This window comes from Sturnira hondurensis, unplaced genomic scaffold, assembly GCF_014824575.4.
Source record: "Sturnira hondurensis isolate 20B ecotype Veracruz unplaced genomic scaffold, ASM1482457v3 Scaffold0022258, whole genome shotgun sequence".
NCBI lineage: Eukaryota > Metazoa > Chordata > Mammalia > Chiroptera > Phyllostomidae > Sturnira > Sturnira hondurensis.
Window position 1 is genome coordinate 1,362,969 of NW_028094889.1, and position 26,026 is coordinate 1,388,994.

General features: G+C 38.4%; 1 protein-coding gene across 1 annotated transcript in view; it reads left to right on the forward strand.

Annotated features, from left to right (window-relative positions):
* Nucleotides 1-26,026, forward strand: part of PRKDC (protein kinase, DNA-activated, catalytic subunit) — a 224,993-nt gene that overhangs the window by 161,720 nt on the left and 37,247 nt on the right. The window contains exons 63-69 of the mRNA XM_037035382.1: nt 754-959; nt 3,225-3,363; nt 4,385-4,573; nt 5,259-5,483; nt 6,322-6,430; nt 7,872-7,983; nt 24,454-24,643. Coding sequence (XP_036891277.1) covers nt 754-959; nt 3,225-3,363; nt 4,385-4,573; nt 5,259-5,483; nt 6,322-6,430; nt 7,872-7,983; nt 24,454-24,643 — 1,170 coding nt within the window. The remainder of the gene's footprint in view (nt 1-753; nt 960-3,224; nt 3,364-4,384; nt 4,574-5,258; nt 5,484-6,321; nt 6,431-7,871; nt 7,984-24,453; nt 24,644-26,026) is intronic.

The window sequence follows — 26,026 nt, forward strand, 5'->3', positions numbered from 1 at the left end:
GTCAGGGTAGCAAATCATTCTTTATAGAGTTAAATGATACTGTCGGCGAGCTGGGATGGGAGTAAAGGACAGAAAACTTTACTTGAACAATGAAATAAATTTAACAAAAAGATTATACAGAAGAGTCAAGCTTCCTCAAAACAGACTTACGGAACTCATTTAAATTATGAGTGTATATTTACGTATGAAGAAATGATATCCCAATAATAGTTGTTTATTAATTAAAACCATCTCATGAAAGACATCTCTTGGGCAAATAGGGATACATCTTAAAGATACATGCAATCAGACAACATTGTTTTGGTGTCTATAGGAGGCTCAAATTGAGGGTTACAACATGAAGGTCGATATAATAATTTCTGGGTGACAAGAGATGGGAAAATCTCTTTTTGATGAACAGATAGGAAATCTTTGTGTTTCTGCTGCTTTTCTCATCAATTCATGCTGTATATTCCTGGAAACTGCAATTTTTGTTTGGATATATAGAGTATATATTAAAATCTTCATATTTTGGTAGGGTTTTTTTTTTTTTTTTTACTTTAAATTAATCCCTGGATTGAAAGTGTAAAAATAAAAGCTCCTTTGAGCAAATCGAAGGTTGAAAAAAATTTAAAAGAATTACACAGACAAACTTTTGGTTATTATCACTGCTTACATCAAAACATTTTTTTATGTTTAGTAGAATGACTTATTGACTTGTGAAGACACAAAGTTCCGCAAGCTAAATAACTACATGTGTTTGTGGTTTCACAGGAAATAAGTTGCCAACACACAGATTTGCTGAGCCTTGATCCAGCTTCTGTCAGTGTGGGCTGCCTGGCCAGTCTGCAGCAGCCAGTGGGCATCCGCCTTCTGGAGGAGGCCTTACTCCACCTGGTACCTCAAGAGCCACCTGCCAAGAGAGTTCGGCGGAGGCCCTGCCTCTCCCCTGATGTTCTCAGATGGATGGAACTTGCCAAGTAAGCTCTGTGATCCAGACACTTTGGGGAAAACAGTGAATTTCACCAAAGTAATACAGAAAAATCTTGACTTCATTTTGGCAGAAAATAAACAAAGTTTGTAATAACACAAAATGTTTTCAAAAATCTTTCAGCTTGAGTACCATTCCATGAGTTAAGAATAGTTACCATGACAAGGAGTGTCTTGCCCAAGGAAAGGTTAATTAAACCGGACTAATTTATTTCATTATACAGTCTTTTTGGACATGGGATATTATGCACCAAGTTTACTTTCCTATAAAGTGTGGCTATAACTTACAGTTTTTAGTATTTTGAATGTTTTTGCTGGCTTTGCTATACAGAATAGAGGATTTATTATTTTCATCAGGATTCAGACTTTTAGGAATAATTTTGTCCAGTTATTTTCTTTATCTCAGGAAAAAAATTAATTTTGTAGTCATGCCATTTTTCATTATCTGATTCTTCCCTTATCTGTGGTTTTATCATAACAGGTAAAACCATGGGTAAGGGAAGCCTGAGAAGCCTGCTGGATTAAGGTGAAATTTAATTTGAACTTCTATTTTGTAACACTGATTTTTAGATCTTGAAGGTTCTAGGGAAAAAGAGAGTAAAAGAGTGCAGATTCTTTGCACTTTGCACTGTTTTATGGTCATTTCTATCTTTTTAAATTTAGGCTATGAGCAGATCAGGCATTGTGTCAGCTGAGAATTAAAATATGAATTCGACCTTTCTCACAACTCGAAAAACTAGCCATCCAGCAGGAAATGTGTGTGCTTGTATACTCAGCTAACCATAATACCAAATAGGAGGCGATGAGTTTTCTGAGAAGCAAGAATAATCCTAGGACATGGTTCAGAGAGTGCATGTTGCTTGGTGTTTTGTCTTTCATGTATGTAGGATAGAGCAAAAGTAGGTTTATAATTGTGAATGCACAAAACACAGTTTATTCTTGTACCATTTATTAACCATTGTATTATTGTCCATACAAACAACTATGAGCCTACTTTTACCCTAACCTGTATGTGATCAGCAAATAACACTTTGTGTATTTAGCATTTTCAGGGAGTGATAACTCATGTAATGTGTATTTACTGGGTAAATGAAGCACATTTTTTCTAACTTTATTTCATGCATTCTCATATTTTTGTATATACTACTTTTGCATTCCTTTCAAACAGTTTTGAGAACATGATTTGGCCTTTCTTGGTATGTCACAGTCATGGTTTTGCCTCTGTTATTGTATATAGAACCCAAGGATCTCAAGGCCACGTAAGTTGGACATGAGGCTGATCTGTTTGCCAAGTTTCTGAAAAATGTTTATAGCCCTCAACTCCTCTTGAGCTCTTGAGTTGTTAAGGTCTAAAGTTTATCTTTACTTTTTTTCTTACCTTTAATGCTCAATGAGTGAGGCAATAAGAGAGCCATATGTGTAAGATTTTTATCTAAGTTTATAACAATAGGCTCTGAGAGAGAGCTCATGGGTCTCTTTTTATGAAAACCCATAAGATTTTATACCTGGAAAGGGACCAAACTGGAGAAAAACCAAGGAGGAAGCCGCATTTGCCTGACCGGTCTGGTGACTGCAGATTTAAAAACAGTGACATTTGTGTTGAAGCACTTATAGGAGGGAAAATTTTTAATGGGGAAGGGAACAAGCTTATTAGACACTTAATTTAGAATATCTTAGTTATTCTAAATAACCAAGGGAGAAATGTGGTTGATGGGGTCAAGCAGATCTGTGTTAATGTGAAAGGGTAAAGAATGCTCTGGCAAACATGAAGGCTCTAAGAATATTACTTGTCAATAGAATTGAGATTGTCCATAGAACACAGATGAAAGCATGGCATCTGTAAGACCTGGATTAATTTTTACTCACTTCTAGGTTCTTGGCTCCTTTCCAAATTTTAGAGCTAGACAAGTATTCTAAATAGCTCACCTGTGGATGTGTGCAGTGTTACTGTAGTGGTACCATTAACATGGAAAAAATTTATTTGATGCCATAATTTGTGCATTGTAAACCTGTGATGTTTTCATATTGCACTGTAAATGCGCCTTAGAATAACTTCTGCCTTATGTATGCTTAAAGTAGTAAAACCTAATGGTAACTTCAAAATTTTCAAGATTTTATAATTTTATAAAACAAAAGGATATCTTTTAATTGATATAATATGTGATATCTTGACCTAATATCATTTTATTATAATAAATACTTAAAATTTTTGAGACACTCATGTACTTGGACATTTCCTTTGGTTTGTTTTATAGGTTGTATAGATCAATTGGAGAATATGATGTCCTCCGTGGCATTTTTAGCAGTGAGATAGGAGCAAAGCAAGTCACTCAGCGAGCGTTATTAGAAGAAGCCAGAAGTAATTATTCTGAAGCTGCTAAGCAGTATAATGAGGTAAAATTGATCTCTAGCAAATGTCAATTGATTAAATCCTTGTGTTCTCTGGATGGAAAAACTGTTAGTTTTAAATTTTAAAGTTTCATAGTGTTCCAGCTTTATTCCTTAGATTTTATACAACTAGCAGAGAATGGTTTCATAATAACCAAAATATGAAATATTGTGTCTCTTACACTTTTTAAGAAAGCACCATTGAGGCCCTGGCTGTGTAACTCAGTTGGTTAGAGCATCATCCTGATATACCAAGGTTGTGGGTTCGATCCCTGGTCAGGGCACATATAAGAATCAACCAATGAATGCATAAATAAGTGGAACAACAAATTAATCTCTCTCTCTCCCTCTCCCTCTCTCAATAAGTAGAAAAAGAAAATAAAACATCATAAAATAAAAGAGAAAACATTTCATAAATTACCAAATACTATAAAACTAAGATATTTAAGTATCCGCTAGTATTATATAATCTCTGTTTGAGTAGTTTTTCTTTGGTAAGTACAAAATTTATGAAGAGGTAAGTGAGACTTGGTTTTGGGAAGATAACTATAAATTCAATTTTATACATTTTGTGTTTTGAGTTGTCAGTGGCTATCCCAAGTGTAGATGTTTGGTGAGTATTTGAAATCCAAAGTCTGTGACCTTTGAGACTCTTGGATGAGCAACTCAGGTTGTATAATTCTCTGCAATTTTCTGTAAATACTCTGTTTCCTGATTTTTGTTCTAAGAACTTTATACATAGTAAGTAACCCACAATATTGATTTAATTCTAATTATGGGTCATTTAAAGTCTTCATTTTGTTCATTGGCTTCATTGGTGAGTTTCTCAGACAGATGGTGTTTGTTTGGTTAGGGTCTTTATATTTGTTTTTTACTGTAATATTCCTTTTGTTTTTTATCTTCTCATCATAAATCTAAAAATGATTGTCCTTACTGTGAATATTATACTACCTACATTATTTCGAATATATTTCATTTGTATTCTTTTGAACTTTGTAACATAATCTTAGGAACTTTTCTTTGCCAGGCTCTCAATAAACAAGAGTGGGCGGAGAGTGAGCCCACAGAAGCGGAGAAGGATTTTTGGGAACATGCCTCCCTTGACTGTTACAACCAACTTGCTGAGTGGAAATCATTGGCATATTGTTCTACAGTCAGTGTTGATAGTGGGAACCCTCCAGATCTAAATAAAATGTGGGGTGAACCATTTTATCAGGTCAGTAGAATTGTTGTTGCTGTCACTAAAGGAAATATTTTAGAGGGTCAGGTATTCTCTAATTAATGAAGTTGCTTAAAACTTTTCAAAAATAAGGTAGCAGTGGTCGTGAAGCATTAGGATATTTATATAACCTGACTTGCCCCACAAACTCCTTAGTTTTGTTCAGTCTCTTACCACTGGTAGTTAACCCTTTTAAAACAAATGGTATGCATTTGTTTCAAAAATGAAAATTAACATCCCTGATATGATGACATGGAAGGATATTTCCTGTTTTCTCTGCATTGGGTCACAGGCTGCACATGGGCCTGCCCCAACTCCTGGAATTCCCATTCATAGGGTCACCCCAGCTCCTCAGCAAGTGGCTCTCCTGTCTTCACACAGCTGCCTTGGCTAAGCTTAAGATGCCTCACTTTGTATGTAACATCAGTTTTCTTTCAGCTAAAAGTACATAGTTCCTACTTTCTATAGAACATGTTCCTATATATCTTGTGGTTACACAGTGAACAATTTTAAATGAACATGTCTTTAAAAACGCAGTTTTTGGTTTGAAGTAATGAACAAAATCACTTTGGCTCTAAATCTTACCCTATAAAATTGTACTACAGAAATTATGGTAATAAAATATTAAGCATGCTTGAATTGGCTTTCTGGAGTTACTAGTATAGATTCTCACGTTCCTTAGGAGACCTACCTACCATACATGATCCGCAGCAAGCTGAAGTTACTGCTCCAAGGAGAGGATGACCAGTCCCTGTTGACGTTTATTGATGAAGCTGTGAATAAGGAGCTCCAGAAGTCTATTATAGAGCTTCATTATAGTCAGGAGTTGAGTCTTCTTTACATCTTACAAAATGATGTTGACAGAGCCAAATATTATATTGAAAATTGCATTCAGAATTTTATACAGGTAATAGAGATATACTAATCTGAAATGTACCATTTCTGTGATATTTTTAAAATCATTAAACTCATGAATTTAGAAAATCTAAAAGAAATTTTTATTCACTCTATTAATACCACCTATTTCCTTTTTCCTATTCTATTTTATTCTGATATCTTTCTTTACTCTGTTTTTTTATCTTAATGCCTTTTTAAATCCTTGTTTGTGTCTCCTTAGGTTTTTATTTTTCTTACACTGCTAAACAAAAAATAAAACTTGAGACCAGACTTTTCCATTTGGAGTAGTTTAATAGAAATTTGCTTGCCTTGTAGAAAACAATATCAGTCTTCCCTGTTCATTTTCTGCTGTTTTGCCTTTTTTATTGTCTGAAAATCTTCTGATATTTATTTTTAAAGTCATTGTCTTATATAGCCTACTCATTGGCGTACATTGATCATGGAGGCATATTTACTTATTGCCTTTTCTCTTTAAACGTTCTTGTTTTTTAAAAAAGTTGAATAGTTCACTGGAGAAAATTTAGTGAAGAAAAAAGAATTGGTTTCTATACTTAGCAATTTACATTATAGAATATTGTGATTTTTTTAAAAGCATTGTCAAATAGAGGCAATGATAGGCCCTTTTATTGATTTTATTGATTTCAGTGAACCAAAATATGATTGAAAACCTAATTTTTGAAAAAATTCTTTTGTTAATTGCTTATATGACCTTACTATTAACCACACTGAGACATTTTGTGTAATTTATGTATTTGTATGGTAGTTGCTATATTTCACATTTTATAGCACTGTATTAAAATTTCAAGTTTTAAATTGATTTATAACAATGCTAAATGCCTTTTTTCTAGAGCTATTCTAGTATTGATGTGCTTTTACACAGAAGTAGACTCACCAAATTGCAGTCTGTACAAACTTTAATAGAAATTCAGGAATTCATCAGCTTTATAAACAAACAAGGTAACTTTTTTTAATCTACTGTTATTTTTTTCTTTCATAGTTATGGGAGAATTTTAACATCTGATTTTTTCTTTTTTCTTATTGACAGTATATAATTAATATATGCGTTAGAAACTGCTTTGAGTTCATTGTAAAAATATGTATTTTGAGATTTTTGAAATGGATGTTTAAAAAGGTGAAGCACTATTCTAGGCACTGGGAATGCAAAGCCAAATAAAACAGACTGCCATTCTTGAAAAAGCTTTCAAACTAGTGGGGTGATTTCAACATGGTGTGATAAAGCCTGAGGCAGAGGTGTGTACAGGATCCCATGTGAAACATGGTGACAGAACCTGGACTGAGGGATGCAAAAAGCCCTTGGTGGAGGGGACTGAGTAGAGTGTGCAAGTGGAGAGGGGTTTGTAGAAAGCCTGCCTGACAGAAAGCCTGCCTTGAGATGCCCAAGTTCTGTGACTGGCTGCCAGGTACACTGGCCTGAGAAGAGGGAGGCTGCACTGCTCAGGTAGTGGTCTTCCTGCCGTCACCACGTAGACTTTTTTTCCTGGTGCCCGATGGAGGCCACCCAGAGCTGAGAAAGAGTACTTCCTTGTAAATCTGAATTTTAGTTGTTGTCTTAAGTAATTGAAAATAGCATGAAAGGTACTTTTCAGAGTACTGATTAAGTGCTTTCTATTTTCAGAAGCTATGTTCATCTCTTTTTTCTGTATTATCCAGTTTTAGTAACAATTTTATAAGACAAAGATTCTTTTTCCTCATTTTATAGAGGCTTAAAGATTAATTTTCCCTTACTATTAAAGTTAAAGATCCAGATTTTGAACCCAGAACTGATAAGCTTGTGTTCTTAACCACTACTTTCTACCAACAAAAGAAAGAAAAGTAAAGCTTTAAAGCATTAGCAATGTGAAATTTAAATTTTATGAGAAATATTATGAATCCCTTTTTCAAAACCCTTAAAATCACATAGTTTTGGATATTATTATCATGTAACCGTGTGTATACACTAAGGCTGGGGCAGTATTCCATAATTAAATACAACCATGCATCTCTAGCATCAGTAGTGAGTATTCATGTGAATGGCATACAAAGATTATACGTAGCCCTGTGCCAATTCAGATTAGATTTGCTAGGACAGTTGGCTGCAACCCCAAGAAAACCTTTCCAGCTTTCAGTGCTTTTTTGATTTTGGAATTGTGGATGAAGTAGACCTTTACTAAATATAAAAATTATATGTTTATTTCCCCACTTTAGCCTTAAGAAATGGAGTTTTAATGTCAGAATATATTATACTTAATATGGTAACTTTGTATTTCTGTTGATAGAAGAAAAAAATTTTTAATTTGGACACGAAATTTAAATTAAGTTTCTATTTACTAGTGACAGCCCTACATTGTAAGTTGGTCAGTGAGCTCTGGATAGAAGTGTCTTCTAACATTATTTTTAGGTAATTTATCATCTCAAGTTCCCCTTAAAAGACTTCTAAAAACCTGGACAAACAGATATCCAGATGCTAAAATGGATCCAATGAATATCTGGGATGACATCATCACAAATCGGTAAGATGTGATCCTTTTGAGTTGAATATAGATTATTTTCTGCAACTACCAGAACTGTTTTTCTCCCAAACTATGATTTAGAAAAATGTGGGATTTGATTCTAGTGTAGGTATGTCTCATCTTACAACATTTAAATTCTTCTAAAAAAACTCTCCATGTCAGCAATATGCCCTCTGTCCCCACCTGTTCCCTTGTCAGGGAATTGCTGCCCAGTCACTGAGTTCATCTTGTGCTGAGTGGTTGATGACCATGCTCCAGCAGTGAGAGAAGGCAAGGGAGCAGCAGGGGCTATGGTCCATGTGCTTCTGTCTCAGGGCTAAATGTTAGGTAGTGATATGGCAGCAAAGCAAATACTGCTTAATGATTTTTTACTCTGTGATTATAAGTTTCCTGCCTCCCAACTTTATTGCATAATTATATTGACCAGTCGATCAATTGAGATACGGATATAGGTGTAGATAGAAACAGAGATACAGATTTTAGGACTTCCGCCAAGATGGAGGCATAGGTGGAAACACTGTGCCTTCTCCCACAACCAAGTTTGAATACAACAAAGGTTTGGAGAAACAAAGACACAACCAAAGGACAGAAAATTGAATTATACAGAAGTCTGACTACATCTAACTGTTCAACGGGGACGGTAAGAGGGGCAAAGCCAGCAGCAAGTAGGGTCGGGCAGGACAGGTCCCCCAACCCAGGCGCGAAGGCAGCCCGGATACCATAGTCCCTCTTTGACCCCGCCCCCACATATAGCGTCACAATCCAGCGACTTAGTTGCCCTGCTCTAGTGAACACTTTAGGGCTCTGATTCTGCTATGGAACAGGCACGAACAGCCCAAAAGATGGTGCAAGAAGAACTCAAAGTCCCAGAGCTGATAACTCTAAGTGACCAAGAAATTGCCAGCCTCTCAGAAGCACAATTCAAGACACTATTTATCAGGATGCTCACAGAACTGGTAGATTATAGTCACAAATTAGAGGAACATATGAAGGCTAAACTAATTGAAATGAAGGGAGATGCACAGGAAACCAATAGGGATGGAAAGAAAACTGGGACTCAAATCAATGGAATGGACCAGAAGGAAGAACAAAACATCCCACCAGAAAGGAATGAAGAAATGAGAATTCAAAACAATGAGGAGAGGCTTAGGAACCTCCAGGACATCTTTAAACGTTCCAACATCCAGATTATAGGGGTACCAGAAGGGGAAAAGAAACAGCCACGAGTGGAAAAAGTATTTGAACAAATAATAAAGGAGAACTTCCCCAGTCTGGCAAAGGACATAGACTTCCCGGAAATCCAGGAAGCTCAGAGAGTCCCAAAGAAGTTGGACCCAAGAAGGAACACACCAAGGCACATCATAATTACATTAGCCAAGACCAAAATGAAGGAGAGAATCCTAGAAGCAGCAAGGGATAAGGGGACAGTCACCTACAAAGGAGTACCCATCAGACTGTCAGCAGATTTCTCAAAAGAGACCTTACAGGCAAGAAGGGGCTGGAAAGAAGTATTCCAAGTCATGAAATCCAAAGACCTACAGCCAAGATTGCTTTATCCAGCAAAACTTTCATTTAGAATGGAAGGACAGATAAAGTGCTTCTCAGATAAGGTCAAGTTCAAGGAGTTCATCATCACCAAGCCCTTATTATATGAAATGCTAAAGGGACTTATATAAGAAAAAGAAGACGAAAAATATGAACAGTGAAAGGACAGCAAACACACAGTTATTAACAACCACACCTAAAACAAAAGCAAACCAAGAGGACAGCTAGATCAGGAGTGGAACCATAGAAATGAAGAACACATGGAGGGTTAGAAACAGGGGGGTGGGAGGGGGAGAAGGCACAGAAAATAGCATAGATGGTAGGTAGAAAATAGATAGGGGGGAGGGTGAGAATAGTGGGGGAAATATAGAATCCAAAGAACTTGAGACATGTGGTTATAAACTAAGGGGGGGAGAATGATGGGGGAGGGAGTGTGCGGGTGGAGGGGAATGAAGGGGGGGAATAGAACAACTGTAATGGTATAATCAATAAAATATATTAAAAAAACATTTTAACAACAACAACAAAAAGAAATAGAGATACAGATGTAGATATATCACTTTACCAAGTCTGAGATCATTTTTTTTACTCAACTGGTAACAATCCTGGGTAATTCATAAAGCAGTAATTAATCATTTATTTAAAAGAAGAGGCATTAGATCCAGACAGGTTGTGAATTATTTTGTATAAATATACACATTAAGTAGGACTCAAGGACTGTGATCCCACATGTGGTATTCTTGCCACTGTATTTTTAATTTACTTTTTATACTTTTAATTTTTTATACTTTTTATTTGGGGACAGGTTCTTATGTGTAGAAAAGTTGTAAGAAAAGTAGAACTCTTCTATGTACCTTTTACCCAGATTCACTGGTTTTTAACATTTTAAAAAATTATGTTATTGTTGTTTAATCACAGTTGTCTGTATTTTCTCCCTACCACTCCCCCTCTCCCTTGCTTCCACCCTCCCCCTTGGTTTTGTCCATGTGTCCTTTATAGTAGTTCCTGAAAACATTTCTCCTCACTGTCCCCCTCCTTGCTCCTCTCTGGCTATCATTAGATTGTTCTTAATTTCAATGTCTCTGGTTATATTTTGTTTTCTTTTTTCTTTTGTTGATTATGTTCTAGTTAAAGGTGAGATCATATGGTATTTGCCCTCACCTCCTGGCTTATTTCACTTTGCATAATGCTCTCCAGATTCATCCATGTTTTTGCAAAGGGTAGGAGCTCCTTCTTTCTTTCTGCTGCGTACAATTCCATTGTGTAAATGTACCATAGTTTTTTGATCTATTCATTTGCTGATGGGCACTTTGGTTGCTTCCAGTACTTGGCTATGGTAAATTGTGCTGCTGTGAACATTGGGGTGCATAGGATCATATGGATTGGTGTTTCAGCACTCTTAGGGTATAATCTCAGCAGTGGGAATTGCTAGGTCAAAAGGCAGGTCCATTTTTAGTTTTCTGAGAAAATTCCATACTGTTTTCCACAGTGGCTGCACCAGTGTACAATCCCACCAACAGTGCACTAGGGTTCCCTTTTCTCCGTATCTTCTCCAACACTTGTTTGTTAATTTATGATGGACTGTTTTTTAAAACATTTTTAACATGTTGCCATGTTAGCTTTTTAATTTTCTCTCCACATACACATTTTATTTTCTAAACTATCTGAGGGTAGGTCACATATGTATATCTGTATGCTTGCTTTTTATCAGTGCACATTTCCTAAGAAAAACAGTATTTATTCTCTTACATGACCACGGTACAAGAATAACTTTACAGTTTTCTTTCTTTTTTTAATTGAATGTGTTGGGGTGACACTGGTTCACAAAACCATACAGGTTTCAAGTGTACAACTCAATAAAACATTATCTTCATACTGCATTGTGCACCCATCGCCATTGCCCAAAGCAGTCTCTTTCTGTCCTTATTTATCTCCATTTTGCCTATATCCACCTAGCCCCCATCCTCCTTTCCCTCTGGCTATCACCACACTATTGTCTGTGCCTGTGGATTATGTATAGGTGTTTTTTGGCTAATCCCTTCCCCTTCTTTCATCTAGTCCCCAGACCACCTTTCACCTCTGGTCACTATCAGTCTGTTCCATGTTTCTATACTCCTGGTTCTTATTTTGCTTGTTAGTTTATTTTGTTCATTCGGTTCCACATATAACAGATATCATATGGTATTTATCTTTTTCTGACCAGCTTATTTCACTTAGCATAATCAATTCCAGGTCCATCCATGCTGTCACAGAAGTTAAGATTTCCTTCTTTTTTTCCAGCTACATAGCATTCCATTGTGTAAATGTATCACAGCTTTTTTATCCAGTCATCTACTAATGGACACCTGGGCTGTTTCCAGATTTTGGCTATTGTAATTAACACTGCAGTAAACATAGGGGTGCATATATTCTTTTGAATTGATGTTTTGGGTTTCTTCGGAAATACTCACTGAAGTGGAATTGCTAGGTCAAAAGGAAGTTCCATTTTTAATTTTTTGAGGAAACTCTACAGGGTTTTCCACAGAAGCTGCATTTCCACCCGCAGTGCACAAGGGTTCCTCCTTTTCTGCATCCTCGCCAGCACTTGCTGTTTGTTGACTTATTGATGGTAGCCTCTCTGTCAGGTGTGAGGTGACAGCTCATTATGGTTTTTATTTACATTTCTCTGATGATTAGTGATGTTGAGTATCTTCTCATATGTCTGTTGGCCCTCTGTCTGTCCTCTTTGGAGAAGTGTCTATTCAGATCCTTTGCCCAATTTTTAATTAGATTGTTTGTCTTCTTGGTGTTGAGTTGTGTAAGTTATTTCTATATTTTGGAAATTAACCCCTTATCAGATGTGTTATTAACAAATGTATTCTCCAATTCAGAGCAATCCCTTTTCATTTTGTTGATGCTTTTTTTTTTTTTTGCTGTACAAAGTTTTTTAGTTTGATGCAGTCCCATTTGTTTATTTTTCCTTTGTTTCCTTTGCCCAAGATACATTGGCAAAAATATTTCTATATGAGATATCTGATATTTTACTGCCAGTGTTTTCTTACAAGATTTTTGTGGTATCATGACTTACATTGAAGTCTTTTATCCATTTTGGGTTTATTCTTCTGTGTGTCATATGTTGGTGGTCTAGTTTTATTTTTTTTATGTGCCTATCCAGTCTTCCCAACACCTCTTATTGAAGAGACTTTCTAGTTGATTGTATACCCCTGCTTCCCTTGACGTAAAGGCATGGGTTGATTTCTGGGCTCTCTATTCTGTTCCATTGATCTATATGCCTGCGCTTATACCATTTCTAGGCTGTTTTAATTATGCTAGCTTTATTGTATAGTTTGATATCAGGTATTGTGATACCTCCAATACCTTTGTTTTTCTTTCTCAAGATTGGTGAGGCTATTCGGGGTCTTTTATGGTTCCATAAAAATTTTTGGAATATTTTTTTCTAGACCTGTGAGATATGCCATAGGTATTTTAATAGGAATTGCATTGAATGTATAGACTGCTTTGGATAGTATGGACATTTTAATGATGTTAATTCATCCAATCCATGAACATGATATATGCTTCCACTTATTCTATATTCATCAGTTTTCTTTCTTCAATATCCTAATATTTTCTAAAAGGTCTTTTACCTCCTTAGTGAAATTTATTCCTAGATATCGTAATTTTTTTGCAGTGGTAAATGGGATTCTTGTTAATGTTAATTTCTCTTTCTGATAGTGCATTATTGTTGTATAAAAATGCCATTGGATGCCTGAATATTAATTTTGTATGTTACTACTTGCCTAATTCATTTATTAGATCTACTAGTTTTTTTGTAGAGTCTTTAGGGTTTTCTGTGTATAATGTAATATCATTTGTGAATAATGGCAGTTTTACTTCCTCCTTTCCAGTTTTGGGTGCCTTTTATTTCTTCCTGTTGTCTGATTGTTGTGGCTAGGACTTCCAGTGCTGTGTTGTATAAGAGTGGTGAAAGCAGACATCGCTGTCTTGTTCCTGATCTTAAGGGGAACACTTAGCTTTGTTCCTTGAGTGTGATGTTGGCTGTGGATTTGTCACCTATGGCCCTTATTATGTTAAGATATGGTCCCTCTGTTCACACTTTGCTGAGAGTTTTTATCATAAATGGGTGCTGGATTTATCGAATGTTTTTCTGCATCTACAGATATGATCGATCAATTTTTCTTCATTTTGTTCATGTGTATTATTCATTTCAGATACTGTATTGGTTATATCTGACTGTTTTTTTTAATGGTTTCTGTGTTCTTTTTAACCCTCAGTATCTCTTTGTTTGAGTTCTCACTGAGATTATTCACTCACCCCCTAAGGTCCTTGAGCATCCTTATAACTGTTGTTTTAAACTCTGCATCTGGTATTTTGGTTTCTTCCATTTCATTTCATTCTTTTTCTGGAGATGTCTCTTGTTCTTTCATTTGGGGCATACTTATTTTATTCCCCATTTTGTTTCTGTGTATCAGGTAGATCTGCTTTGACTCCCAAACTTGTTATGATGGCTTTATGGTGAAAGTATTTTGTCAAGTTCAATGGCACAGTCTTCCAGATCACCTGAGCTCTTTCTCTAGGAATGTTCCTTGTGGTTATGTACACCCTTCTATTGTAGTTGAGTCTTGAACACTGTTGGCCTTTTTGTGGGTAGAGTTAACTCTTCAGGCTGGCTAAATATACAGGTACAGCTTAATCACTGTGTATGAGATGCAGTGCAAGGGCTATACCCTGAGGTAGAGTTGTTCCCGGGAGGGCGTGGTGCCTGCCGGAATCACCCTTTGGGTGTGCTGCTTGTGTGACTAGCTGGGTTAAGCTCTGGTGTGGTTTGAAGCCCACTACTGGTTCTGCTGGTTCTGGGTCCACTTGGGTGGGGTTCAGGAACAGGTCAATGTCAGATGTTGTATGTAACCAGCCTTGGGCTTTTGTCTGGAGCTACCAAACTTTTTACTGTTTGTGGCTACATCTACTGGGCCTGGGTGTGTGTGGAGAGGCCAATATGTATACCAAGGTCAGCTTTCTCCAGCTTAGTGCAGGGGGCAGATATATAAAAGGTCTGAAGCTCCCTGAGGTCCACCTCTACCTCTCAGCTGCTCTGCCAAGCTGAGGTTGCTTGGTGTTCCTCCAGAGCCTTCTGAAAAAAGACTGTAAAGTGGGCCCAGGCTTGCTGTGACCTGCAGACCCTTCCACAGATTTCAAGTTCCATGGGGTGGGACAAATGGAGTCAGGAGGATGGGGCTTGTAGGTCCCTTATTTGGTCAGGCACTGAGTGAGGGAAAAGTGGTCACTACTCCAGAGCCAAACCACTCAGTCTCTGCCAAAGTTTCCAACTCTAGTTCCCCCAGGAAAAGGGCATCATAATTTGAAGTTGGGTGCAGCCATCTGTCCCCTCTGCAGGGGCAAGCTTAGGCAGAGCCACTAGGCTCAGGAGGACAGATTAAAAGAGTATCTTGTTGGGGACGATGCTAGCCCAGCCCACAGGAGGAGGCTAAGCACTTTGTCCTGGCCCCAGACAATAGCCTCTGAGGGACTCTCACTCTGAATGTCCTATTTCTAAGCTATCTTCCCTTCTCTGCAGAGCTGAACTCAGTCAGGTGGCGTGTCTGAGACTTAGTAGGGCAGATCCAAATAGTCTCCCATTAGGGGTGGTAACCTCAAGCCTGCAAGGTCCCCTGGTAGCAGAGCCAAAGGCTCTATTCAGCGGTAAGCAGGCACACAAATTAGTTTCTCTGCCCATGTGGGGCTACCATATAGGTCTCAAGGTTGGAAAAGCTCTTGTTTGGAAATTGAGTTAAGCAGAGCTGTGCACCAAGTTTCCCAGCCTGATGGGCCACTTCCTGGCTCTAATGAGTAGGGCCCCCATCTGGGCTCCCTGCTCAAGTGCCACTACAGTAAGGGTTGCAGGATGAGCTATACAGATCTGGGGAGCTCTGGTTCAGATTCTTGGCTAGGCCAGTCTGGAGGCTGTTTTCAGTGGTGGGCGGGGGTATAAATTATCTTTCCTGCCTAGTTAGGGCTTCAGAACTGGCCCCAGTGCTGGCATTGCACTTTGTTTAGGGATGAAATCAAGCAGAACTACACACTGAGCTCTCTTGTCAGATGGGGTCACCATAATGGCTCAGCTGACACAGGGCTGCTAGCGGAGCTCTCTTTGCTCGAGTGCTGCTGTAGTTGGTGCAACAAGGTTGGCTGCACAGAATCTCAGGAGCTGTGGTTAAGTTTTCTTGTTGTCAGGATTGGAAGTTGTGTTCAGCAGTGGATGTGGCTACGAATCAGCTTCCCTGCCAGGTCTGGTCCAAAGAACAGACCTCAAAGCTGGCAAGACTCTTATTTGGGAAGTAAGTCAGGCTGACCTGTGTGTAAAGTCCCCTGCCAGACAAGGCCATGGGTGTGGCTCTGCAGATGAGCAGAGCCACAGGTAGGCCTGTCTGCTCGAGTGCAGTTGGGCTCAGCAGCATCAGGGTGCTCTAGTCAGGCTTCCTGGGCAGTCAGTCAGCACCAGGAGCTACACTTAGCAATTGGCTGAGCTATATAAACTAGCTTCCCTGCCTGTCAAAACACACCCTGAGGCTAGCAAGACCCATTGTTTGGGGTTCCAAATCAAGCAGTCCTGTGCCCTGCCAAGTTCCCCGGTCAGAATGGGCCACCATCATGGCTCTGCAGATGAGTAGAGCCATTGGTTAGGATATCTACTTGGGTACTGCTATTGAGCAGGAACTCAGTCTGCCAAGATCTGAGGCCTAATTGCTGTAAGCCTCACCCTCTAATGTCATAGTTCTATCTGCAATGATCAAGCCCCATAGATTCCCCACAGTCCCTTGTGAGATGAGATCTGAGTGGGCTTACCAATAGTGACCCACACCACGGGGGTAGCTGAGTGTTCACCTTGGGCTCTCTCCTTTTTACTTGAGAAGCTCCTGGGTAGGGATTGGAGTGCCCTCTCAGAACAGTGCTCTGCCAACCTGGGGGATGGGCCATGAGTTCATAGTCTTAAAATGCAGTCTATCTCAGTCTCTGTATAGGAGTGCGTAAGACATACCTTTGTGTTCTAGGATTTTCGCATCAGTGTCTTGTTCATGAGTTAGTTGGTTTTCTTGTGAGGGGGACTAAATTCGAGAGCAACCTGTGTCTCCGTCTTGATGACACCACTCCTTTGTGTTCATGGTGGTTTGCATTGCTTGCTCTTTGAATGTGAAACAAATATTGCATTCTTGGGGTAACCTGTATTGTTATAATGATCCCTTTTATATATTCTTAGATGTGCTAATATTTTGTTAAGAATTGTAGTGTCTATATTCAAGTGGGATATTGGTCTGTAACTTTCTTTTTTGTATTGTCTTTGTCAAGTTTTGGTATTAGGATGATGCTATTTTCATAAAATGAGTTAAGTTCCCTTTTCCCTTTTAGAAAAGTTTATATAACATTGTTTCTATTTCTTATTTGAACATTTGAAAGTATTTATGAGTAAAACTATATGGGCTTGGGGTTTGCTTTCAGGAAGATTTTTGATAATGCATGTAATTTCAATAAAGGTAGGGTTATTTAAATTTTCTATTGTTGTGTGTCAGTTTTGTTAGATTGCATTTTTCCATTTCATGTGAGTTGTCAAATTGTTGACATAAAGTTTATTATTTGTAGTATCTGAGTGGGAACCCCTTTTTTATTCCTGATATTTGTGTTTTCTGGGGTTTTTTTTCTTGATCAGCCTAGTTGTAGAGGTTTGTCAGTTGATCTCAAAGGACCAGCTTTAGCCTTTGCCAATTTTATTTATTATCTCTCTGTTTTTTATTCCATTAACTCCTGGTTTCACTCTTAGTATTTTCTTCTTTCTACTTTCTTTAAACTTACATTGCTCTTATGTTTTTAGTTTCTTGGAGTGGAAACTTTTATCATTGATTTTGTACTTTTTTCCATAATATAAACATTAAAGTCATACATGTCTTTCTAAGCATCACATTAGCTTCGTACTTCAGATCTGGGTATGTTGTGGTTGCATTATCATTTAGTTCAAAATACTTTAATGTTCATGTGATTTCTTTTTGAAGTAGTTAGAACTTTTTTAAATTTTCAAATAGGTGAATTTTCAGTCCTCCTTAATGTTATCGATTTCTAAAATAATTCCATTGTAGTCACAAACCACGTACAGTATAAATTTTTTCAATTTGAGACTTGGTTTATGGTCTAGCATATTACATGTTTAAGTAAATATATTGCTGCACTTGAAAATCCTGTATTTTCTGCAGTTTTTGAAGGTAATGTTTATGCTTTTTTTTCATTTAAACAAGAACATTTTATTCTTTATTTTAAGTATATTTTATTGATTATGCTATTACTGTTGTCCCAATTTTTTCTACTCTTCATCCCCCATCCACCCTGCACCCCTACCCTCCAGCATTCCTTCCCCCCTTAGTTCATGTCCGTGGGTTGCACCTATGAATTCTTTGCCTTCTCTGTTTCCTATAGTATTCTTAACTTCCCCCTATTTTATGCCTACCAATTATGCTTCTTATTCCCTGTACCTTTACCCCGCCATTCTCCTCCTCCTCCTCCTCCCCACTGATAACCCTCCATCATCTCCATTTCTGTGATTCTGTTCCTGTTCTAGTTGTTTGCTTAGTTTGTTTTTTTGTTTTAGATTCAGTTGTTGATAGTTGTGAGTTTGTCATCATTTTACTGTTTGTAGCTTTTGATCTTCTGTTTCTTAGATAAGTCCCTTTAACACTTCATATAATAAGGGCTTGGTGATGATGAGCTCCTTTATTTTTATCTTATCTGGGAAGCACTTTATCTGCCCTTCCATTCATTCTAAGTGATAGCTTTGCTGGATAGAGAAATCTTGGATGTAGTCCTTACTTTTCATGATTTTGAATACTTCTTTCTAGCCCCTTCTTGCCTGAAAGATTTCTTTTGAGAAATCAGCTGACAGTCTTATGGGAACTCCTTTTTAGGTAACTGTATCCTTTTCTCTTGCCGTTTTTAAGATCCTCTCCTTATCTTTCATCTTGGGTAATGCAATTATGATGTGCCTTGGTGTGTGCTTCCTTGGGTCCAACTTCTATGGGACTCTCTGAGGTTCCTGGACTTCCTAGAAATCTATTTCCTTTGCCACGTTAGGGAAGTTCTCCTTCATTATTTTTTCAAGTATGTTTTTAATTTCTTGCTCTTCTCTTTCTGGTATCTCTATAATTCAGATGTTGGAACATTGACAGTTATCCCAGAGGTTCCTAAGCCTCTCCTTATTGTTTTGAATTCTTGTTTCTTCATTCTGTTTTGTTTGAATGTTTATTTCTTCCTTCTGCTCCAAACCATTGATTTGAGTCCCAGTTTCTTTTCCATCACTGTGGGTTCCCTGTACATTTTCCTTTTTCATAGCCTTCACTTTTTCCTCTATTTTGTGACCATACTCAACCATTTCTGTGAGCATCCTGATTACCAGTATTTTGAACTGTGCATCTGATAGGTTGGCTGTCTCTTTGTCACTTACTTGTATTTTTCCTGGCGCTTTGATCTGTTCTTTCATTTGGGCCATTTTTTTGTTTTGCCACACCCGTTATGTAATAAGGGGAGGATCTTTAGGTATTCGTCAGGGTGGGGCAACCCAAGTCACTGCGTTGTGGCACTTTTTGTGGGAGAGGGGCACGAAAGGGAACAAGGTCACTTGCTGGGCAATCGGCCTGCTTTCAGTCATTTCCTCTGCTACTCACAAGCAAATTGGGCCCTTCTGGTGCTGATTCCCTGTGTGGTTTTGTGTATGCTCTAGGACCCTCTAGGTCTCTCCAAGGGTAGATCTCACTCTGCTATGAGGCTAGGAGTTTCTCCTGCTATCTCAACCTCCACAGGTTTTTTTCAGTCAGTTTTTGAGGCTTTATTTCCCTGTGCTGGAACCCTGAGTTGCATCGTCTGTCTTGCTCCCTGGTTGATCTTCCAGTCTATCTGCACACAAATATGGGACCCTGGGGAAAAAAGTGGGGGGCTCAGCCAGCTGCCACCTTGCCCGTCAGTCCTCCAGCCACAGCCTTGCCGGGAGTCCTCTCCACCTGGCACCCATCTCCACCCCTCCTACTGATCTGGATGAATGTTTCTTCTTTAACTCCTTGGTTGTCAGGTTTTCATACAGTTTGGTTTTCTGGCAGTTCTGATTGTTTTGGTTTTTAAATTTGTTGTTGTAAACAGATTTCCAGCCAAGATGACAGTATAGGTAGACACACTGCCTCCTCACACAACCAATAAAAGGGCAACACAAATTAAAAAAAAACAACAAGAACTGACAGGAGAGTTGAACTATATGGAAGTCCAACAACCAAGGAGTTGAGAAGAAACATTCATCCAGACCAGTAGGAGGGGCGAAGATGGGGGCCAGGTGGAGAGGACTCCCAGCAAGGCTATAGCTAGGAGACCAGGAAGGGCAAGGCGTCGGTTGGCAGAGCTGAAGGAACAACTGGGGAGTGAGACAGAGTGTGCAACTCACAGTTCCAGCACAGGAGAATAAAGCCTCAAAAACTCTGACTGAAAAAAAACCTGTGGGGGTTGAAACGGCAGTGGGAGAAACTCTCAACCTCCTAGGAGAGTTCATTGGAGAGTTCATTGGAGATTCACAGGGTCCTTGAATGCACACAAACCCACCCCCGCTGGAATCAACACTAGAAGGGCCCAATTTGATCGTGGGTAGCAGGGAAGTGACTAAAAATTGGCAGAGAGCAGAGCAAGCAGCACCGTTCCCTCTCTGACCCCTCCCTGACATATAGCATCATAACACGGTGACCTGGGTTACCCTGCCCCGGTGAACACCTAAGGCTCCGCCTCTTTCTACTTAACAGGTGCATCAAGACCAAAAAAATGACCCAAATGAAAGAACAGATAAAAGCTCCAGAAAAAAGAAAACTCAGCTAAGCAATGAAGAGATAACCAGCCTATCAGATGCATAGTTCAAAATATTTGTAATCAGGGTGCTCACAGAATTGATTGAGCTTGGTCGCAAAATGAAGGAAGAAATGAGAGCTATACAAAGTGAAATAAAGGAAAATGTACAGGGAACCAACCATGAAGGGAAGGAAACTGGGACTCAAATCAACAATTTGGAACAAAATGAAGAAATAAACATCCACCTAGAGCAGAATGAAGAAACAAGAATTCAAAAAAATGAGAGGTTTAAGAACCTCCAGGATTTCTTTAAATGTTCCAGCATCCAAAGCATAGGGATGCCAGAAGACGAGGAAGAACAAGAAATTGAAAACTTATTTGAAAAAATAATGAAGAACATTCCCAATCTGGCAAAGGAAATAGATTCCCAGGAAATCCAGGAAGCTCAGAGAGTCCCAAAGAAGTTGGACCCAGGGAGGAACACACCAAGGCACATCATAATTACATTACCCAAGTTGAAAAAGAAGGAGAGGCCCTGGCTGGTGTAGCTCAGTGGATTGAGCACGGGCCTGCGAACCAGACAATCGTGGTTCGATTCCCAGTCAGGGCACACGCCTAGGTTGCAGACCAGTTCCCGGCAGGGGCAAGTTCCCAGCAGGGGATGCATGAGAAGCAACCATACATTGATGTTTCTCTTCCTCTCTCCTTCCCTTCGCCTCTAAAGATAAATAAATAAAATATGTTTAAAAAAAGGCCACAAAAAAAAAAGAAAAAGGAGAGAATCTGAAAAGCAGCATGGGAAAAGGAGACAGTTACTTACAAAGGAGTTCCCATAAGACTGTCAGCTGATTTTCCAAAAAAACCCTTACAAGCAAGAAGGGGTTAGAAAGAAGTATTCCAAGTCATGAAAGGCAAGGACCTACAGTACATCCAAGATTGCTCTATCCAGCAAAGCTATCATTTAGAATGGAAGGGCAGATAAAATGCTTCCCAGATAAAGGAATTCATCATCACCAGTCCCTTATTATATGAAATGTTAAAGGGACTTATCTAAGAAAAAGAAGATAAAAAATATGAACAGTAAAATTACAACAAACTCACAGTTATTAACAACCAAACCTAAAACAAAAACAAAAGTAGACTAAGCAAACAACTACAACAGAAATAGAGATCACAGTGAGTGTTATCAGTGAGAGAGTAGGAACAGGAGAGAGGGGGAGATGGTACAGGGAATGAGTAGCACAAATGGTAGGTAGAAAATAGACAAGGGGTGAAGAATAGTATAGGAAATGTAGAAGCCAAAGAGCTTATATGTATGACTCATGGGAATGAACTAAAGGGGGGGGGGTAATGTCGGTGGGAGGGCATGTGCAGGGTGGAGAGGAATAAAGGGGGGAATTGTATGAACTATAATAGCATAATCAATAAAATATATTTAATTAAAAAATGCCCCCCCCAAAAAATAATAAATAAATAAATGTCTTTTTTGTTGTGCGAGGAGGTACAGTGTGTCTGTCTATATCCCCATCTTGGCTATTAATTCTTGTTTCTTCATTCTGTTCTGGGTGGATGTTTATTTCTTCATTTTGTTCCAAATTGTTGATTTGAATCCCAGTTTCCTTCTTCTCACTATTGGTTCCCTGTCTATTTTCCTTTATTTCACTTTGTATAGCTTTCATTATTTCCTTCATTTTGCGACCGAGCTTGATTAATACTGTGAGCATCTTGATTACCAGTGTTTTGAATTCTGTCAGATAGGTTGGCTCTCTCCTTGCCACTTAGGTCTTTTTCTGGAGTTTTGATTTGTTCTTTTATTTGGGACCTATTTCTTTGTCTCTACATACCTGTTTTGTTGTAAGGGGCAGAGCCTTAGATATTCACCCTCTCAACCCTCTTTGCTGCATCCTGGCACTGTTTGTGGGGAAGGGGTCAGAGAGGGAACGATGCTGCTGTCTTGCTCCACTTTATCTCCACTTTCCAATGAACTCTCCTGTGAGATGGAGTTTGTCCTGCCTTTGCGAGCCCCACAGAATTTTGTAGCTAGAGTTTTGAGTCTTTAGTTTCCCAGTCAGCCAGCCCCGCTTGGCCCATACCATCGTCCACCTTGCTGCAGTTGCTCTCAGCCCCGCTGCCAGTCTCTGCCTCTCCTACTGGTTGAATGTTTCTTTAACCCCTTGGTTGTCAGAGTTCATGCAGTTTGATTTTCTGATGGTTCTGGTTGTTTATTGTTTTTAAATTGGTTGTTATCCTGCTTGTGGTTGTGCAAGGAAGCAAAGCATTTCTACCTACACTTCCCTCTTGGCCGGAACTAGCTAAACAAGCTAATATTGATAAATTTTAATTAGTTCAAAGTGGTTGGTATTTTTCAGAATCTAGATGTCTTCACTGATTTTTTTGTACAATTCTATCAGCTGCTGAAATAGGGACTTCAAAAATCTGTTATGATAATAGAATTGTCTTTTTTTTTCTGAAAACTTTACTTCTCTTTAGGTATTATATTTTGAACTATACTATTAAGCACGTATACAATGATGATTGCTATGTCTTATTGGTGAATTTTTTTTTATCATTTTGTTAAAGTAATACATTGCTATGCAGACATTCCTCAGAGATATTGCATTTAGTTCCAGCCCACTGCAATAAAATGAGATATGCCTATTTGTATGTGATGTATATGTGTCAGGACTGTATTTGGACTGCTTTTGTTGGCTTGCATCAACTGTCTTCCATTGAGAACAATACAATTTATTGGTGCCTTGTGTATCAGTTAATTTTCAATTATATCTTAGAAATTGTGAATATCATCTAGTGTCAACTCTGAGTTCTTTTATAATTGTCAAGAGAATGTATATTATATGATCCCACTTAGATTTGTTTAGTCGACTCTGTCTTGCTTTCTGTTTCAGTTCACTTTTCAAGCCTTTCCTTCACTGTGTTGAGTCTGTCCGGCACATGCACACTTCTGGGGATAGGCTGAGACCTGTGTGGCTTCATGTACAGAATTCAAGGGTCCCTTCTCTGGCTTTCTCCCCTCCAGGGTCCCATAACGACCTTTGGTCTGCCTAGGCTCCTTTCAAGGTTCTCCCGACACAATACTAGAGGGTTTCTATTAGAATCCATAGTCACTCACGCTGCCACACTACTTCACAACTCTTGTTACCCTGTGGCAAAACTGGAGGAAGAAAGACAAAACATGAACCTCATAACCATCCCCCAGTTTTGACTTCCCTGAATATGTAGTCTGCTGTCTTTAATATACTTTCAAGAGTTCTTGGGTGACTGTACTATGCATTTTATCCAGAGTTTCTAGGTGTTAATAGCAAAAGCGTGGGCTGTAGGGACTCCCATTGACACACCAGAACCAGAACTCTATTATTAGTAGAAACATGGTTCTTTTCCTGGCTCCATTCTCCAAATTATGATGCAAGAACATTTAATGCTCTATAACAGATCTCTACTTTTGTTTAACTTGTTCCTTCTATCTGAAACTTATTTACCTCCTCTATCACCTGAAATTAAATCCATTTTTCAAAGCCCAGGAAAAAGTCCACCTCATTTTGTGAAAAGTTATCCACATTATCTATTCATCTCCACTGTCCTTTCTTTGAGCCCAAGGCCCTTTATTTGTACTGGTAGTGTAACATTTATGTGTTATTCATTAATTATTTCCTCAAATATTTATTAAGTACATATATCACTTTTACTTGCTCATTCTTATAATTAAAAAGAGAAAGCTTAAAAATACTGTAGCAGCTCTTGGTAGGGCGGGGACCCTTGTTCATTGGGTAGAGGCCAAGGAACACAGAAGCAGATGGGTTATTAGAGAGACTTATATCTTTGGAATAACTAAAGAAAAAAAGGAAGAGATATATGAGAAATGCTAGTTTATCTGGCCCCAGTTTTTCTAAGAAAATTGGAATTAATTCCTGGGTGAACAGAAAGTCTAGAAAATGAGCAGACATTTAATATCTGTAGATTTTTTTTCTGTGAATGCTATCCAGTAACCTTCAATATGTCAAAGATTTCTTTGACAAGACATTAATTCTAATTTTTGTTTGTTTTGTGTAGATGTTTCTTTCTCAGCAAGATAGAGGAGAAGCTCACTCTTCTTCCAGATGATCATAGTATGGACGTGGATGGAGATGCAGATTCCAGTGATCGGATGGAAGTGCAGGAGCAGGAAGAGGATATTTGTTCTCTGGTTAAGAGCTGTAAGTTTTCTATGAAAATGAAGATGATAGAGAGCGCAAGAAAACAGGTGAGTACTCATATTTGTGTTCTTCTGTTGTGTCACAGAATTTTCTTAAATTAGTCTTTTTTTAAATTAACTTTTCTTTATAATCTGAATCTTAAACACAGTTGAGTAGTGAGTAATTTTTCTCTTTATAAGAAAATAAACATTTAAAATTATCCAGAATATTTTAGCAATATATTCACTTATAAAGATGGGCTAAGGAGAGTTAATTATCAATACCAGTAATGTTGAAGATGGAGAGAAAAGGAATAATTTAAATTTTTAGATGACATAAAACCTTCAGGTTTTTTCAACTTAACCTTCCCATACTCTTCTAAACTTCAAAATAGCAGAAGCGAAATTTGAATTTTGCCTCTTTTCATTACCAAGCACTTCATTAGGTGCTAGAGATACCACATTGAACAAAATATGGACAAATAGACAAAGAATTATAATATATAATATTAAAAGACAGTCACATGAGAAGAATCTTACTTAGCATGTGAGAACAGAGAAAGCAGTTGGAGGTCATGCTGGGAACTCAGGGGTGAAATAGGGCAGTGGAATAACATACAAGACCCAGGAATGATGCATAGCACTTGGTTTCCTGACTGGAGCAAAGGTTAAATTTTAGCCCCTTTTTAATGTCTATGAACCCTTATGCAAGAAAGCCCTGTAATCAAGGTGATCAAATGTGCAATCTTAAAATGTACTTTGGTTGTCATGATAAGAAAGGCTCTAAGTAATGGCAAAGGATTAGCAAGCTTTTGTATTAACCTGTGTGGGAGATGATGGTGGCCATATATAGGTTAGAGGTTAAAGATGTGAGGATGAGTGGACCAATTTAAGAAAAATGAGACTTGCTCAGGTGAGACATGGTGAATAGTTCTGTTTGGGAGGAGAAAGGATGATATACATATTTTTAACTGAGTAGCTGAGTGGATGGGAATGCAAGAGGAAGAATACTTGGTAGGGAAGATGTTACATTGATTTTGAGACATGTTGAATTTGTAAGGCCTTTAAAGCAAGCAAGTTACAATTTCCATTAAATAATTTGTATGTAAGAAATCTGAAGCTCTGTAGAAAAAGGTGCCCTAGCCAGGTGGCTCGGTTGCTTGAATCATCATCCATACATCAAAAGGTTGTGGGTTCTATCTCTGGTCGGGGCGCACATGGGAGGCAGTTGATCGACGATGTTTCTCTCTCTCTCTCCCTCCTTCCTCTTTCCCTAAAACCAATAAACCTGTCCTTAGATGAGGATTTTTTTTTAAGTTGTACTAGTAATGGAGATCTCAGTATGATCAGCATGTCACTGAACCCATGGGAGTGGATAAGGTAACCAGTATCAATCTCCAAAACAGACCAATAGTTATGGGGTGAGCACAGGAAGAGGTGTCTGCAAAGGCA